The 13,528-nt window shown below is 38.2% G+C and overlaps 1 protein-coding gene across 1 annotated transcript in view; it reads left to right on the forward strand.

Annotated features, from left to right (window-relative positions):
* Positions 1-11,609, forward strand: part of Xrcc4 (X-ray repair cross complementing 4) — a 296,572-nt gene extending 284,963 nt beyond the window's left edge. Inside the window, exon 8 of the mRNA XM_059276447.1 lies at positions 11,050-11,609. Coding sequence (XP_059132430.1) covers positions 11,050-11,155 — 106 coding nt within the window. The 3' untranslated portion in view covers positions 11,156-11,609. The remainder of the gene's footprint in view (positions 1-11,049) is intronic.
* The last annotated feature ends 1,919 nt before the right edge of the window (positions 11,610-13,528 follow it).

Consider the following 13,528-nt stretch of genomic DNA (forward strand, 5'->3'; position numbering starts at 1 on the left):
CTGTAAGCACCTTTTGCATTAAAGGGGCATTAGCAATATAAATGGTCCTGGTTTGAATTTCATACATTATAGTTAGCAAGATAACACATAGCCATGTTGTTTTCAGTAAAAATGAGTTTACAATATGTGAAAATAGTTCTATAGTGTACATTGTACATTGTACATATACTAAGGTACATGAAGGATGTAACATTTTTAGCTGACATTTCCTAGGTTGAATTTGTACCTATAATAACAGGAAGGAACATTGAAGCAAAGAGGAAAACAGAAAAAAGCAATAATTAAGATCATGAGGGAGTAGAAGGGCCTGGAGTCAACTACTACCTTGGCCACTTTTCAAGTTGTGAGGCCTTGGTGAATCACTATTGTGTCTATGGTTTTATTTTCATCTGGATAATAGAGACTGTAAGAACATGAGGTTATTGGTTATGTAAGGAGCTTGGTATAAGATTACTAAATACTTTACATTGAGTTTTCATAATATTTTAAGTACTGCATAAAACAATACAACCAAACCAGCCAACCAAAAAGAAATTTGTGGGAGGAAGCTTCCTGCTGTACATAGGCATCTAAATCTTCTCATTTACACAGACAAAGGTTGAAAATTATTTCTGTTGTGAGTGTTATTTCAGTTACACATGTTCTCTGAGTGATGTCAAGCTATTATCGTACATTTTTTAGCTTAAATATCTCTATGATAAATACAAAGAATAAATTACATTTATTTTTTAGCTCATCTATTCATCTCTCTATTAAGCTCAGAAGCCTGTTGTAGATACTAAGCTATGGAAGAAAACTTGTCTTATTTCAAAGTTAATAATAACCATTTATTTCATGTGTAAAAAAGAAAAATTGCCCCTGTACAAGTGTAAATAGATTTAAAAAAAAAAAAACCATGCCATCTATGACTGGTAAGATGGCCTACTTTATGTTTTCCAGGAAAAAATAAGTAAAAGTTACCTGGGGATCTGGATCTGTAGGCTATGTAGTAGAATACCCAAAGTCCTGGATTTGATCTCCAACACCACAAAACCAAGTATGGTGGTACACGTCTGTAAAGAGGTGGAGGTAGGGGGGCCAGAAGCTCAAAGTCATCCTGCAGTACATAGTGAGGTCAAGGCAGCATAAGTCTAATCAGACCCTGTCCCAAAAGTAAAATTTTAAAAATGAATAAAACTTTCACTCTGGAGTGATGTTTATAGGATCTACAGAACATGGTTGTGACTATGAATTAGGAGACATGGTGGGGAAAGAACAATAGTTTTCAAGGAGAAACTGAAAGATTGTTTTACTCAGCCTCTATTTTAGTAACGTGTGGCATTTGACTAAGTACTATCTCCACTCCCCAGGATTTATTCCTTTTTTCCAGGTGGTAGTATCAGCTTCTTTACAGCTTTGTGCAACTCACATCGTTCTATGGTGATCATATCAAAATAGAACTGTGTTAAAAACTAATTAAATTTCCAGGCTGTAAAAAATTATCTCTGAACACCCTAGCTGTCATGATAGAACTCTCATCCAGTGACTAATGGAAGCAGATGCAGAGATCCACAGCCAAGCCCCATGTGGAGCTCCAGAAATCCAATCAGCGAGAGAGAGGAGGAATTATATGAGCAAGAGATATTGAGACCATGATTGGAAAAAGCACAGGGGCAAATAGTCAAACTACTGGAAACACATGAACTGTGAACCAATTGCTGAGGAGTCCCCATAGAACTGGATCAGGACCTCTGGATAAGTGAGACAGTTGATTAGCTTGAACTCTCTAGGAGGCCCCCAGGCTGTGGGACCTGGACCTGACCTTAGTACATGAGCTGCTTTTTGGAACCTAGGGACTATGCTGGAATACTTTGCTCAGCCTTGGTGTAGGGAGGAGGGGACTGGACCTGCCTCAACTGAATCTACCAGGCTGAGCTGAATCCCCAGGGGAGACCTTGCCTTGGAGGAGGTGGGAATGGGGGGTGGATTGAGGGGGAGGCTGGAGGGTGGGAGGAGGAATGATGGGAATCGGTGGCTGATACGTAAAATTAAATTAATTATAAAATAAAAATATAAAAAAAAAACTGCCGGGAGAGTGCATCATAATGGAACATGTAATGATTTCTTTTAACAAATTTTGGAAATGAGATTTTTAAAAAAAATTATCTATAGTATTTTCATGAGCTGTACTTCTTCTGTAGCATTCTAGGAATAAGAACTTTTAGAAGTACAGAGTTGCATTCGAATTTTCTTGTTCTAGATAGACTTTTGTATCAAGGGATAGCATGATGCCTGAGACTTAAAAGTGCTGAAGTATGGAATGTATGAAGAACATGTTCTGATGGTTTGAGTTGATTATTCAGTTCTTGTGATTACTACTTTCTAATAACTTGTCTATATCATAGGCCAAGAAGTCTTTGTATGTGTTATTTATATCATTTTTGAAAAATATATCTTGAGTTTAAAACAAACCTTAAAAAGCATTTCTTGAGTTGAAAGTTGTCTACATATAAAAAACCACTTACAGAATGAATTTGTGCTTCCAGCTGTAGAGAGATTCTGGCTATTACAGTGGTTCTTTAAGGTGTTTCTTGTCGTTAGTTACAAATTGTCCAGCCATAGAGAAGTGTTCAGGGGTATAATGGGAAATGTTAAACCTAAACATCCTTTTTCTTTTGTAGTGACAAACAAACCTCTTTTATGAAAAAACAAAAAGTGTAATTCAGATGGTAACTTAAAGGAATTAAGATTTTTTTCTGTAGAATAATAGTTGGGGAAGAATTTGAAGTTATATATATATTTGAAGGTAATTATGATCAGACTAAAGAACCCAGATGAATAGTTCCCATGGGTGGTTATAACTTCTTCGGTTTTGGTGGAGTAAATATGCTTGTGAATTTCCTAATTCCAAGCAAGTGTTATATTTTCTTGCTTGAATATTTTAATTTTTGCTGGTTGATTCTCTTTCTTGATTGATTATTGAGAGACTGAGCTGGTAATCCCCCCTTGAGAAGAACCAGATATATGTAGCAGATTTTATTTCATCCTTGACTTGTTTTTCAGTAGCCAACTAGAAGACATTTATGTTTACTGACACTCCAAAAAGTTTAACAGTAATAGTGAACAATAACTTAATGAGTCATATAAAAAGAAAATTCAGTAATCTAGGTTCTTCAGTTGATTGGTTTCTGAGGATGTGTGTGCCTAAGAATTTTCCAGCCTTTCCTGTTGAGACCACAGCCACGAAGATTGAAAGACCATTCATTTAACACAATTTGCCTCTTTCAAAAATGCCAATAAAATGAGCTGAAAGTACTAATGTGAACTTTAAGCATATAAATGTATAAACTCCAGAACTACTTAGAAAAGTCATTGTGTGAGCTCATAATTTAAAGTTTAAAAAAAAAAAAAACACTTCTGGCTAGCCTGTATCAGTATTTCTGGTTCCATTAATCTCCAGAGAAGACCCAACATGTATTTTGTATGTTTTGGGTCATCTTACATGAATCTGTCAGATGCCTTTCCAAGTCATCTGCCAACCAGTCCAAGGGCTTCTTTAGCTCTGGGCTTTACATGGCATGTTCTTATGCCTCCTGCTCTAATCAGTTTTCCTGAAAAGTATTTAACTTGGTCAGTTGGAGCAACAATTGAGCCCTAACAAAATGCATGATGGAATGATGGCAGAATAATACTCCAAAAATGACCGCATTTGTAATCCCTGGACTCTGAGAATGTATTTGACTACGTGGAAGCAAAAATTGAGTTTGCAAATGAACTGAGGTTGCTAATAAGCTGGCTTTCTAAGAGCACAAATGTAATATTAGGTTATCCAGGTGGGTCCAGTGTCATCACTATGTGGTAGAGTCAGGAGGGGAAAGTGAGAGAAAATGAAAAAGTCAGCAGCATAAACGTGATGGTGATGTGAGACTGTTACAGCTACCCACATTGGAAGTGGGAGAGTTCGAGAATATGGAAAGTGTAGGAAGCAGTTTCTTCTCCACCAGCGCCTCCAAAGGAGAGCACCATCCAGCCAACGCCTGAATTTTTAAGCCAAGCTTCTGACTACAGGATGATAGAGTGCTCTAAGGTGCCACATTATGTGAACTGTAGCACCAGTCATAGGAATTACAGCAGCTCCTTCTATACTGTGGGAAGCCATCCTTGGTCCTACGTTCTTGAGAAATCACTCCCCTCTATGGCTCAGAAGACCGTTCTCCACTGCTCCAGCACTAGACTTGCCTAAACCTGGAGTTCATTTTCTATATTTCCATTTCCTTTCATTAGACTACTAAATTCTGGAGTCCAAGTCAATAGATTGTATCCTCAGGGGGCAAGTGAATGTTGACTGTTCAGAGAACACTGGTTTCCTGGAATGTTGATGGTTGAGAGATTGTGAGAAAAGAGCATCCAATGCCAGAGTCATTTGGAAACACTGGTAAACAAGCTTCCTTTTTGTTCTTTTTTTCCCTTTTCCATTTTAATAAAAAGAAAAAAGGAAAAAAGTTATAATTAATATAAGAAAAACTATATACAATAACTGTATACTGTGTATATAAGCAATAAATACCTAAACAATGTCTAGTCCATTTGCATTTTACAAATTCAGAGAAAATAATTCCATTATCTATCCTATTTTGGTAAGTCCAAAATGTACCTGATTCAAGAAAAATGAAAAAAAAAGAATTTTAGAAAAGAAACTCACTAAAGAGTAAGTGTATAAATTTGAAAGACGTTATAAGATAGTTCTGTTAGTAATATAAGTTAGGATAGAAAGTGAATCCTTTTTTTATTAAAACACTTTTTAAAATACAGTGTGTGTGTGTGTGTGTGTGTGTGTGTGTGTGTGTGTGTGTGTGTATACACATACTGGCAGTTAAGGAGACTATCTAGTATAAGTTATCGCAGTTTTCCAGTCAAACATATACCGTCTCTGTCCATAGCACTTTCAAGACCTGTTCTAGACACACAAGCACATATGTTCGTGCACTTATGTACACATGTTTCTGTAAATACATATATATGATCTAGTTTTCTGCATATACTATTCTGTACTTGGCACTCACTTTACTTAAAAATGTTGTTATGGGAGGATTTCTATGCTTTCTGTTTGGACTGTTCCCATGAAACAATAGAGGAGTTAGTGAAGGAAAGTAGTCTCCTAACATTTACACCAAAGGTCTCCTTCCCTTCCCGAGAACACCTCACAGGACAACTTTAAGACATGCCATTTCCACATCCATGCCACCCTCCTGAGAACAGAAGCATCCCCTGGAGGAAACACACAAATTCATAGTCTCCATTAATAAGTGTGGCACAGGTCCTGTTGACTTTGGAGTGAGGAAAGCCTTGGCTAACACCCTGACTTTGCTTCCTGACTGCTTACTACCTCGTTCACTGTTGCGTGCTGGGTGGATCATGTGACTTTATTGAGTCTTCTCCTCCATACTGTCTACCTCATTCGTTTAGTCATTTGTCATTGTTAATTCTTGCAATCACTGGAACATTTGTGTGCCAAATATGGTGCCAGGTAAAATAAAGCAGAGCCCTCCCAAGAAGGTTCCATGAGGAGTGTACTGAGCAGCAATAGCAAACATCACCTGTGCCAATTCAACCCAGTAAATACAGAGTGGAGCTGAAGATACTCAAAACTGGTTTTTAAAGCTTGTGTGAACTAGTCTACCGATTATGTGGCTTGTTGCCACAATAATTTATTTATCCAAATATGTTTAGCAAGTGTTCAATTTATTGTTATGAAATTTCTATCTGAGTGCTTCCCTTCTTACGGATTGTGGATCTGTTTATCTAATGGTTGGTTTCATTTTTTTTTTCATTTTTCTTTATTAAGAAATTTTCTACTCACTCTACATACCACCCACAGATCCCACCTCCTCCCTCCTCCCACCCCCCAGCCCTCCCTCCCAGGCCACCCCACATTCCCACATCCCCTAAATCAAAGTCTCCCATGGGGAGTCAGCAGAGCCCGGCACACTGAGCCTAGGCAAATCCACGCCCCAATGGTTGGTTTTAAAACTGAATTATATGCAGAACTTGGAGGATAACTTTGTGGAGTCGGTCTTCTCCATCTACCTTTATGATGGGTTCTAGGGATCAAACTCAGGTCATCATTCTTCTGTGGCAACAATTTTTACATGCTGAGCCATCTCATTCATCCATAATCTTCTTTTCAAATCTATTCTAGATACTTTTACAGGACATTTTTAGAATTATCCTTTTACAATGTTTATAAATCATTAAGTGCATTATAGGGTTAAATATGACTACTTTTTGGTTTTCTTCTTTTCTTGTGTTATTCATGCAACATATTCCAAAGGGCATTTCTGTGTTCTTGCTCATGTTTGAATAGCGGGGTCATGTGTATTAGAAGATACCTGTGAATTTAATTGAAACTAATGAATGCAGTTGCTCTTGCTTGCCACTTGGGTTGCCAGGAGAGTCTGTTCCTCTTCTTTCACTTTCTCAGGCCAATGAAATGATGTCTAGACTTGTGAATTCCAGACAGTGTGAGCCTCTGCTTTTACTGGGTCCTGGTGGCTTCAGTCCATTAGTTTGTTTAGGAGAAGCCTTGGTTTTTATAAGGTCAGATAGAAATCGGTCAGCTACTCTTCCTGTCCTAACACTCAATATATCTCTAAGTACTAATTTCTTATTTAAAAACAAACAAGTGACATTAGTGACATCTAATCTTTAAGTTCATTGTTTAATATTTTATTTGAATGGTAGTCATGTCGTTGAGTTTGGGAGTTCATAAGTTTCCTGTAAAATGCATGATAGGAACTCTGTTCAAAGTCAGTATGATAGTGGTCTGCTTGCTTCATCTGGGCAGGACCTTATCTTTTGATTCAGTTTTGTTGTTGTTGTCTTATGGGTTTCTTTTTTTTCCCCTTTGGGTTTTGTGGGATTTTTCTTAGTCTTTCTCATGAAGACTTGACCTGATGCATCCAAAGTCAAACCATTTAATAGTAGGCTTCTTTTTTTAAGGGGGGAGTGGGGAGCTTTTAGAGATCAACTTTTGATTTGTGAGCTACAAGCTAGCCCAGGCTCACGTCAAACGTGTAATCCTACTGCCTCCACTTCCCATGTACTAGGAATACTGACATGCCCCAGCAGTTCTTGGCAACATCGACTTTTTCAAGTTGCATTTTCTGTGTTTGTGTGTGTGCTGTGCATGTGCTTCCAGGCAGATGCTCGTGTGCCACCACTCAAGCCCCAGGACGAAGAGAGAGAGTAAAGCCAAGTTTAACTGTGTAGACTGTTCTTAGCATCAGCAGAACAGTTGCTCCAACTGTCCTGCTGAGGTGCCTGGGTGATGATGGTTCAGCACTTCAATGTGTGATGGCTGCGATCTGGAAGTTCAATACTTCTTCCTTCCTGAGAAAACACTGCCTGTCCTTCCATGATAAATCTTAAGCTTAACAGTTTCTTTCCAGATTATTCTTCTCAGCACCAGATAATTAATAATGAGTGAAATGATTTACCTAAAGTGTGAGCTTCAGCAGTCAACATTACAGTGAGAGCCAGACCTGGGGCAAGCAGCAGCAGCTCAAGCTGTTAGTCCTGTCTCGAGTCACGGCTCTGTCTCCTTTTGTGCACTTCTCTGTCTGTCCTCTCAGTGTTAATCTCCACTGTCCATATCGATGCATTTTCTCTTTGATGGCCCTCCTCTGGGTATCTCTTCCCCTTTGCTGTAGTGACCAGTGAGGAGGCACTGACAGCCATGTCTGCCCCCCTCTGAAGATGCCTGAGCTCTGTTCCTGTGTAAGCACTTCCCTACCACACCCTCCCTCCAAGGAGATAGATAACCTGCTGATGTTTCAGATCCCTTCACTTCCAAACCAAGCTCTCTAAGCTGCCACTGAATCTCCTGTTCTTCTCTATGAACCTCCCCACCACAGCCAAAGCCACAAAGTCTGAGAAAATTGTCACAAAAGAACTGAAAAGACCCAGAAATGACATCTCATGGAAGAGCAGATATAACAAACACCCACAGGTACACAGATATATACTGTATACACACACGTATGTGCACACAACACATTCTCACATATGCTACTGTTCAAAGATCAGTATTGCTTAGTTTTGTGATTTTGACTTTTAGGTAGAGCCATGTGGTACTGTACATTCTTTTGTGCCTTGATCAACATTTCATTGAGATTTGTGCATGTGTGTAGCTGTATATAGTATTCTATTATGTGAAAATTCAGAAATACATATGCCATTTTCCTGTTGAGAGACATTTGTTTAGTTTTTAGTTTTTCACTATTAAAAAGCACCTCTATGATTATATATGTGTATGTGTGCATGTACATATGTCTCTGAGTGTCTACCTAGTGGTGAATTCCTGAGCCACAGGTAGAAACATTTTCTTATTTCAGATGTTGAGTATCTTAGCAACAACATTTTATCTAGTTGTATGACATCCCCTGGAAGCCTTGATATTATTACACATTTATTTTTGTTAACCTGCCATTGAACCTCTACCTGAATCCTAAATAGTAAAGATGTAAAACAGGAAAACTTTGTTTTAGCTTTTCTGTCTTCTGTAACTTACAGAACATCTCTGAAATAGTTGTCGCTTGTGAAAAATTACCTTTCCTTTGTGTGGACAGAATTCTGAACTTTCTCTGTTGACTCACTGTGGATGTGAGGCCTGAGAATTGTACACTCCTGTCTGTCGCCATTCTTGCAGCACCTATCAGGGCTCAGGACCCCTACAAGGCTTGAATCTGTCTCTTAAGCACCAGGCTGTAGACAGACAGCAGGTGTAAGTGTAGGACTGGGAATCTCTTTCTTTCTGTCTGTTCCTTCAGGATAATCCTTTCATCCTCTGCTGATATTTCAAAACAGAATTGGTAGACCTCTGTTTTCTAGGGGTACAGTGTCTAGACAGTGAACAAAATTGCAGAGGCCTTTCCAAGTCTGACTTACAATTGACATAACTCAGTCCTCTATTTTACCCAAGAGAGCTAAAAGCAACTAAGACATCTCAGACTAGAGAAAAAAAAAATGTGTGTGTGCATTTGTATGTGTGTGTACTTGTGTGAAAACATATATGTGTGTGTATACGTGTGTGTGTGTGATGATGAGCTGCTATGTAATAGTATCCTTTTTTTTTCCTCTTATGAAGTACATTTTTAGATACTTGGTTACATGCTATGATAGTTACATCTGCATTTTCCATTAATTCCCAAGGGTTGTACTTGTCATTTTGACACTGTATTAATACCTAGCACCTTGACACAATCAGGTTATCTACCCTTGGCTTACTTGCGGTAAAAACGACACATCCCAGTTTGAGGGTAGCGAGTCATGATTAATTCTGCATAGTCAAGAGACCAAGGAGGACTGGATGGTAAATTCATTTTTAATAATCTGTGCAACTAGATGTAAGTACAAGGATTTTAAAGTAATCATACATAGCTGATATTTCTGGATTTTAGGTCGTTACTTTTTTATTCTGCTACTACCAGATCTTAATACTTTATTCAGTATTTAACCACTGATAATTAACAGTTTCTGTGTGTCTTGTGGGAATATACAAGCATTTTCCTTTGCATCACCTAATTTAATCTTCCCATCACTATTAGGTACATGTCACCTCAGTTTTAAAGGAAAGAGAGCTGAAGTCCTATTGGATGAATTGGCTTGCCTAAAGCCACACCACTGGTTCACACCCACGGGTTCCAACTTCAACCTTGTACTCTTTCAGCTATAGTAAGCTAGCCATGGCTTTGAAGCTGGAAATATGGAGATATCTATTTAATGGATTGATGTGATCTAATCACATCTACCCCAAAAGCCATCTCTAGTTAATATTGAGTAATGCTTCCTTGGGCTGAGCTCTGTGATCCTCCAGGCCAGTCTGCTGGACCACAGTGGTCATGAAGTGAACACGGCTGTTGTCTGGGTTTCATAAACTGTGTTTATATATAGACATCAAATCCAGTGAAGTCCAAATAGAATTTGGTTTACTATGTAATTATATGTAGACCCAATAAATGAAGTTGGACCAGTACATTTTACCCCATCTGCTATGGATATGGAGTCATTATTAATTATACACAAGTAATCAGTTGATCAGCTGACTATTAAAGGAAACTCATGTGATCAGAGAGAACAGTTACTGAGGGACAATGTGGATATTAATGGGTAAAACAAATACAGAGACCCATGGCCAGACAATATGCAAAGAGTGAGAGACCTGGGAAGGTTCCACCCTAACAAGATGACTCCATCAAATCCCTCCCCTCAGGGCTCAGCCCTACAGAAGAGGAGATGGAGAGACTATGAGAGCCACGGGGGATGGAAGACCCCAAGGAAACAAGGCCCTCTAGATCAAACTGATGGAAGCACAGATGAAGTCAGAGGCTGGGGCAGCGTGCTCAGGTCTGCATGGGTCTGCACCAGCTGGGGTCCTAGAGCTGAACAGAGAAGGGGACGCACACTCATCCCTGACCCAGAAACCATGTCTAACTGAAAACTGCTTGCAAATGAAAATTTATTTTTCACCGTAGAGTCTCAGTGGGTATACAAACTATTCTTGAGGGTAGGCTGCATGCACTGCAGTAGATGGCCAAGAGAAAACGGGAAGTTTAAGTTATTTTTGTTGTTGCTTAATTTTATCTGTTTTTGTTTTGTTTTATTTAACTTTATTTTTCTCACCTTTTATCCTACAGGTCCTTTGTATATATATTATGGCTTCCAGTTTAGTGTTTTTATGAGATTCCTGAGTGTGAAAATGAGTGGGTCTCTGTTTCTTGTGCCTTCCCTTGGGCTCTTTTCCTTGTGTTTGTTTGTTTTGTTCTAACCCAATATGTTAGTTTTCATTGTATCTTATTACATTTTATTATTATCCTTCAGAAGCCTGTTTGTTTTTTGATGAGAGACAGAAAAGCAGTATATCTGGATGAGAAAGGAGTTGAGGAGAAACTGGGAGGGGTAGAGGGAGAGGAAACTAATTAGAATATATTATGTACAATTTAAAAAATAAAATAAAAATTAGAAATTTTAAAAAAACCTAAAAGATAACTATCTTGGTTTTCTTTATTCTAGGCTTGCCTCTTCACTGCCTCAGACCTTGAAAGAGGAGCACACTTCTGCTGAAAACATGTCTTTAGAAACCCTGAGAAACAGCAGCCCAGAAGATATCTTTGATTAGATACAAATCCTAGAACGCGACTTTGGTGTTCATTAAAGCACCTTCTTTATCCAGTTCTTTCGTATGAAAAGAGGCTTTCAACTTGGCAGCAATGGTTACTATGTTGCAGCTTCACACACACAGTGGATTCCACAAGTGCATGACAATCTGATTGGATGACAGAGGGACACTTTTCTCTACCATTCGTGTTGCCTATTAAATCTGAGTTTTGTTCCAAAGGGCACGTTTATCATATTCCTTCACATATTATTGTAACTTTCTAATGATTCTTGGAAGATTTGGGGAATAGGGCAAAAAAAAAAATCTTCAAATGATTCTTTTTGAATTGCACTCTAAACAACATGTTTGAAAAGTTTAACTTATGAGGTGACACATATAAAATATATCTTTAAGTTGTGTGTAAACAATCTGGAAATCTGATAGTTAATAAAAGTTTGTGTTCTTAAAGAAACTATTAACTGCGCATTTTCTTTGTTGTAGTAAATTATCTTTCTGAAGTACTGACTGGTGGACATCTCATGTTCCAGTGATGGCCCACACTCATGTGCACACTGGCAGCACTAATTGGCCTTCGTGGGTTATTTTTAAAAAAGACGTGAAGTTGGGAAGGGAACATATTAAAGAGTTGTGGAAGGATTTGGAGGGGAGAAATAGGGAACAAATTTATCACATTTTACTCAAGAATAAAGAAAGTAATATGAGTGCTTACCTATGTAAATATAACCATTTGGGGACCAAAACAAAATAAACAACAACAAAAAAATAACCTTTTTCCAGCCCTTCTTGAAGGCAAAGACCATGGCATATCTGTCATCAGTCAAACTGGGTACATTTCTTCCTACTCTTCACCATCCTGCTTCCTAACTGCATTCTGTCGTCATTTCTTCCCAGCTGAGCATCCGGTCCCTCCTGTCAAAGTTACACTGCACAGCATGTTGTCAGATCAGTGCTGGTCCACTCCGTGTCACCTGCACTGTTGATAAAGCCCATCACTTCTGCTGTCTGCTCTTGGCTTTTGGAACAGCATATATCCTGGGCGGCCCTCCTTTTTTCTGCCACCTACTATTTAGCTTCAACACTCTGCTCTTCGCTATCCATATCACCACTTTAGGCTTCTTAGGATTTTAAATATCACTTATATATTTTTACCTCCAAACTTAATAGGCAAAGTTATAAAGAGACTTACGTGTGTGTATATATACATATATAAATATATATATATATATATATATATATACATATATTTTTTGTTTATTTTATTTTGTTTTGTTTTGTTTTGGTCTCCAAAATGGATGGTTACATTACATACATAAGCACTCACATTTCTTCATTTATTCTTGAGTTTCATACATGTGTGCAATGAAGTGTGTGTGTGTGTGTGTGTGTGTGTGTGTGTGTGTGTGTGTGTGTAGAGATTTTCCTACATTTTGCCACATATGGCTTATGCCTATTACCCCATGACTCAGGAGGCTAAAGGTGGAGAATTAGCCATGGTTTCAAGACCAGCCTGGATTACCTACTGAGTTCCAAGCTAGCTGGGCTACAGAAAAATACTTTTAAAAGAAAGAAATTTTACCACATTTCAATTTTTTGATGACTTACATAAGAAAAGTCTATATAAATTATCAATTATAAATATAATTCTAAAACAAACCTATGTAGTCACCCAGGAATGTTACTATACTGGTGAGTCTTCAATAATCTTAGATATATGTACTTTAGATCTTTCCAAGGCACTTTTAAAAGTCAAATGGTACGCAGCTAATTAAAGTACTCAGCCAGTCTGCGTAGAGTAAAAGAGCGGAGTCTTAGTGACAATAACATCCATAAAGTTCATCAGATTTTGAAAGTTTTGAATTTGATTTTATCTTTGTAAACAATGGATATGTTCATCCATTGCTCTGTGACATTGATTGAGTTGGTTACAACAGGGTGCACACAGCCTATAACCACAGGTTGTTCATGCCTTGTGGAGACATGAAAGGCAGGGCATTCTGTTTCATGTACACTGTAGACAGCTCTCCAAGGTGGTCATATCCTGCCATGCTAAGCCGTGTTTATGCTCGTGACTTCCACTGTCTCTGCTCTAAAATAAAGTGTTCTGAAGACCACTGACTGACTTGTAAGGCACAGAACTGAGTTGGAATACATCGTGACTCTTTGAATGTTAGTATCCTCATTCTAAGACAAATGGATTTCAGTTCTAGAGGGTAGCTTCAGCGTAAAATTCGTAAGTTGGGGGCTGACATCAAATATGGTCCAGGATTCATTAGGGAAGGAAGAAAAAGTCTCTGCGCAAGAAAAGGTGTCTTTATTATATGGTTTTAAAAGGTCAGAGATCTACTTTCAAAAAGATTTGCTTCATGACCTATA

This window comes from Peromyscus eremicus, chromosome 11, assembly GCF_949786415.1.
Source record: "Peromyscus eremicus chromosome 11, PerEre_H2_v1, whole genome shotgun sequence".
Taxonomy (NCBI): domain Eukaryota; kingdom Metazoa; phylum Chordata; class Mammalia; order Rodentia; family Cricetidae; genus Peromyscus; species Peromyscus eremicus.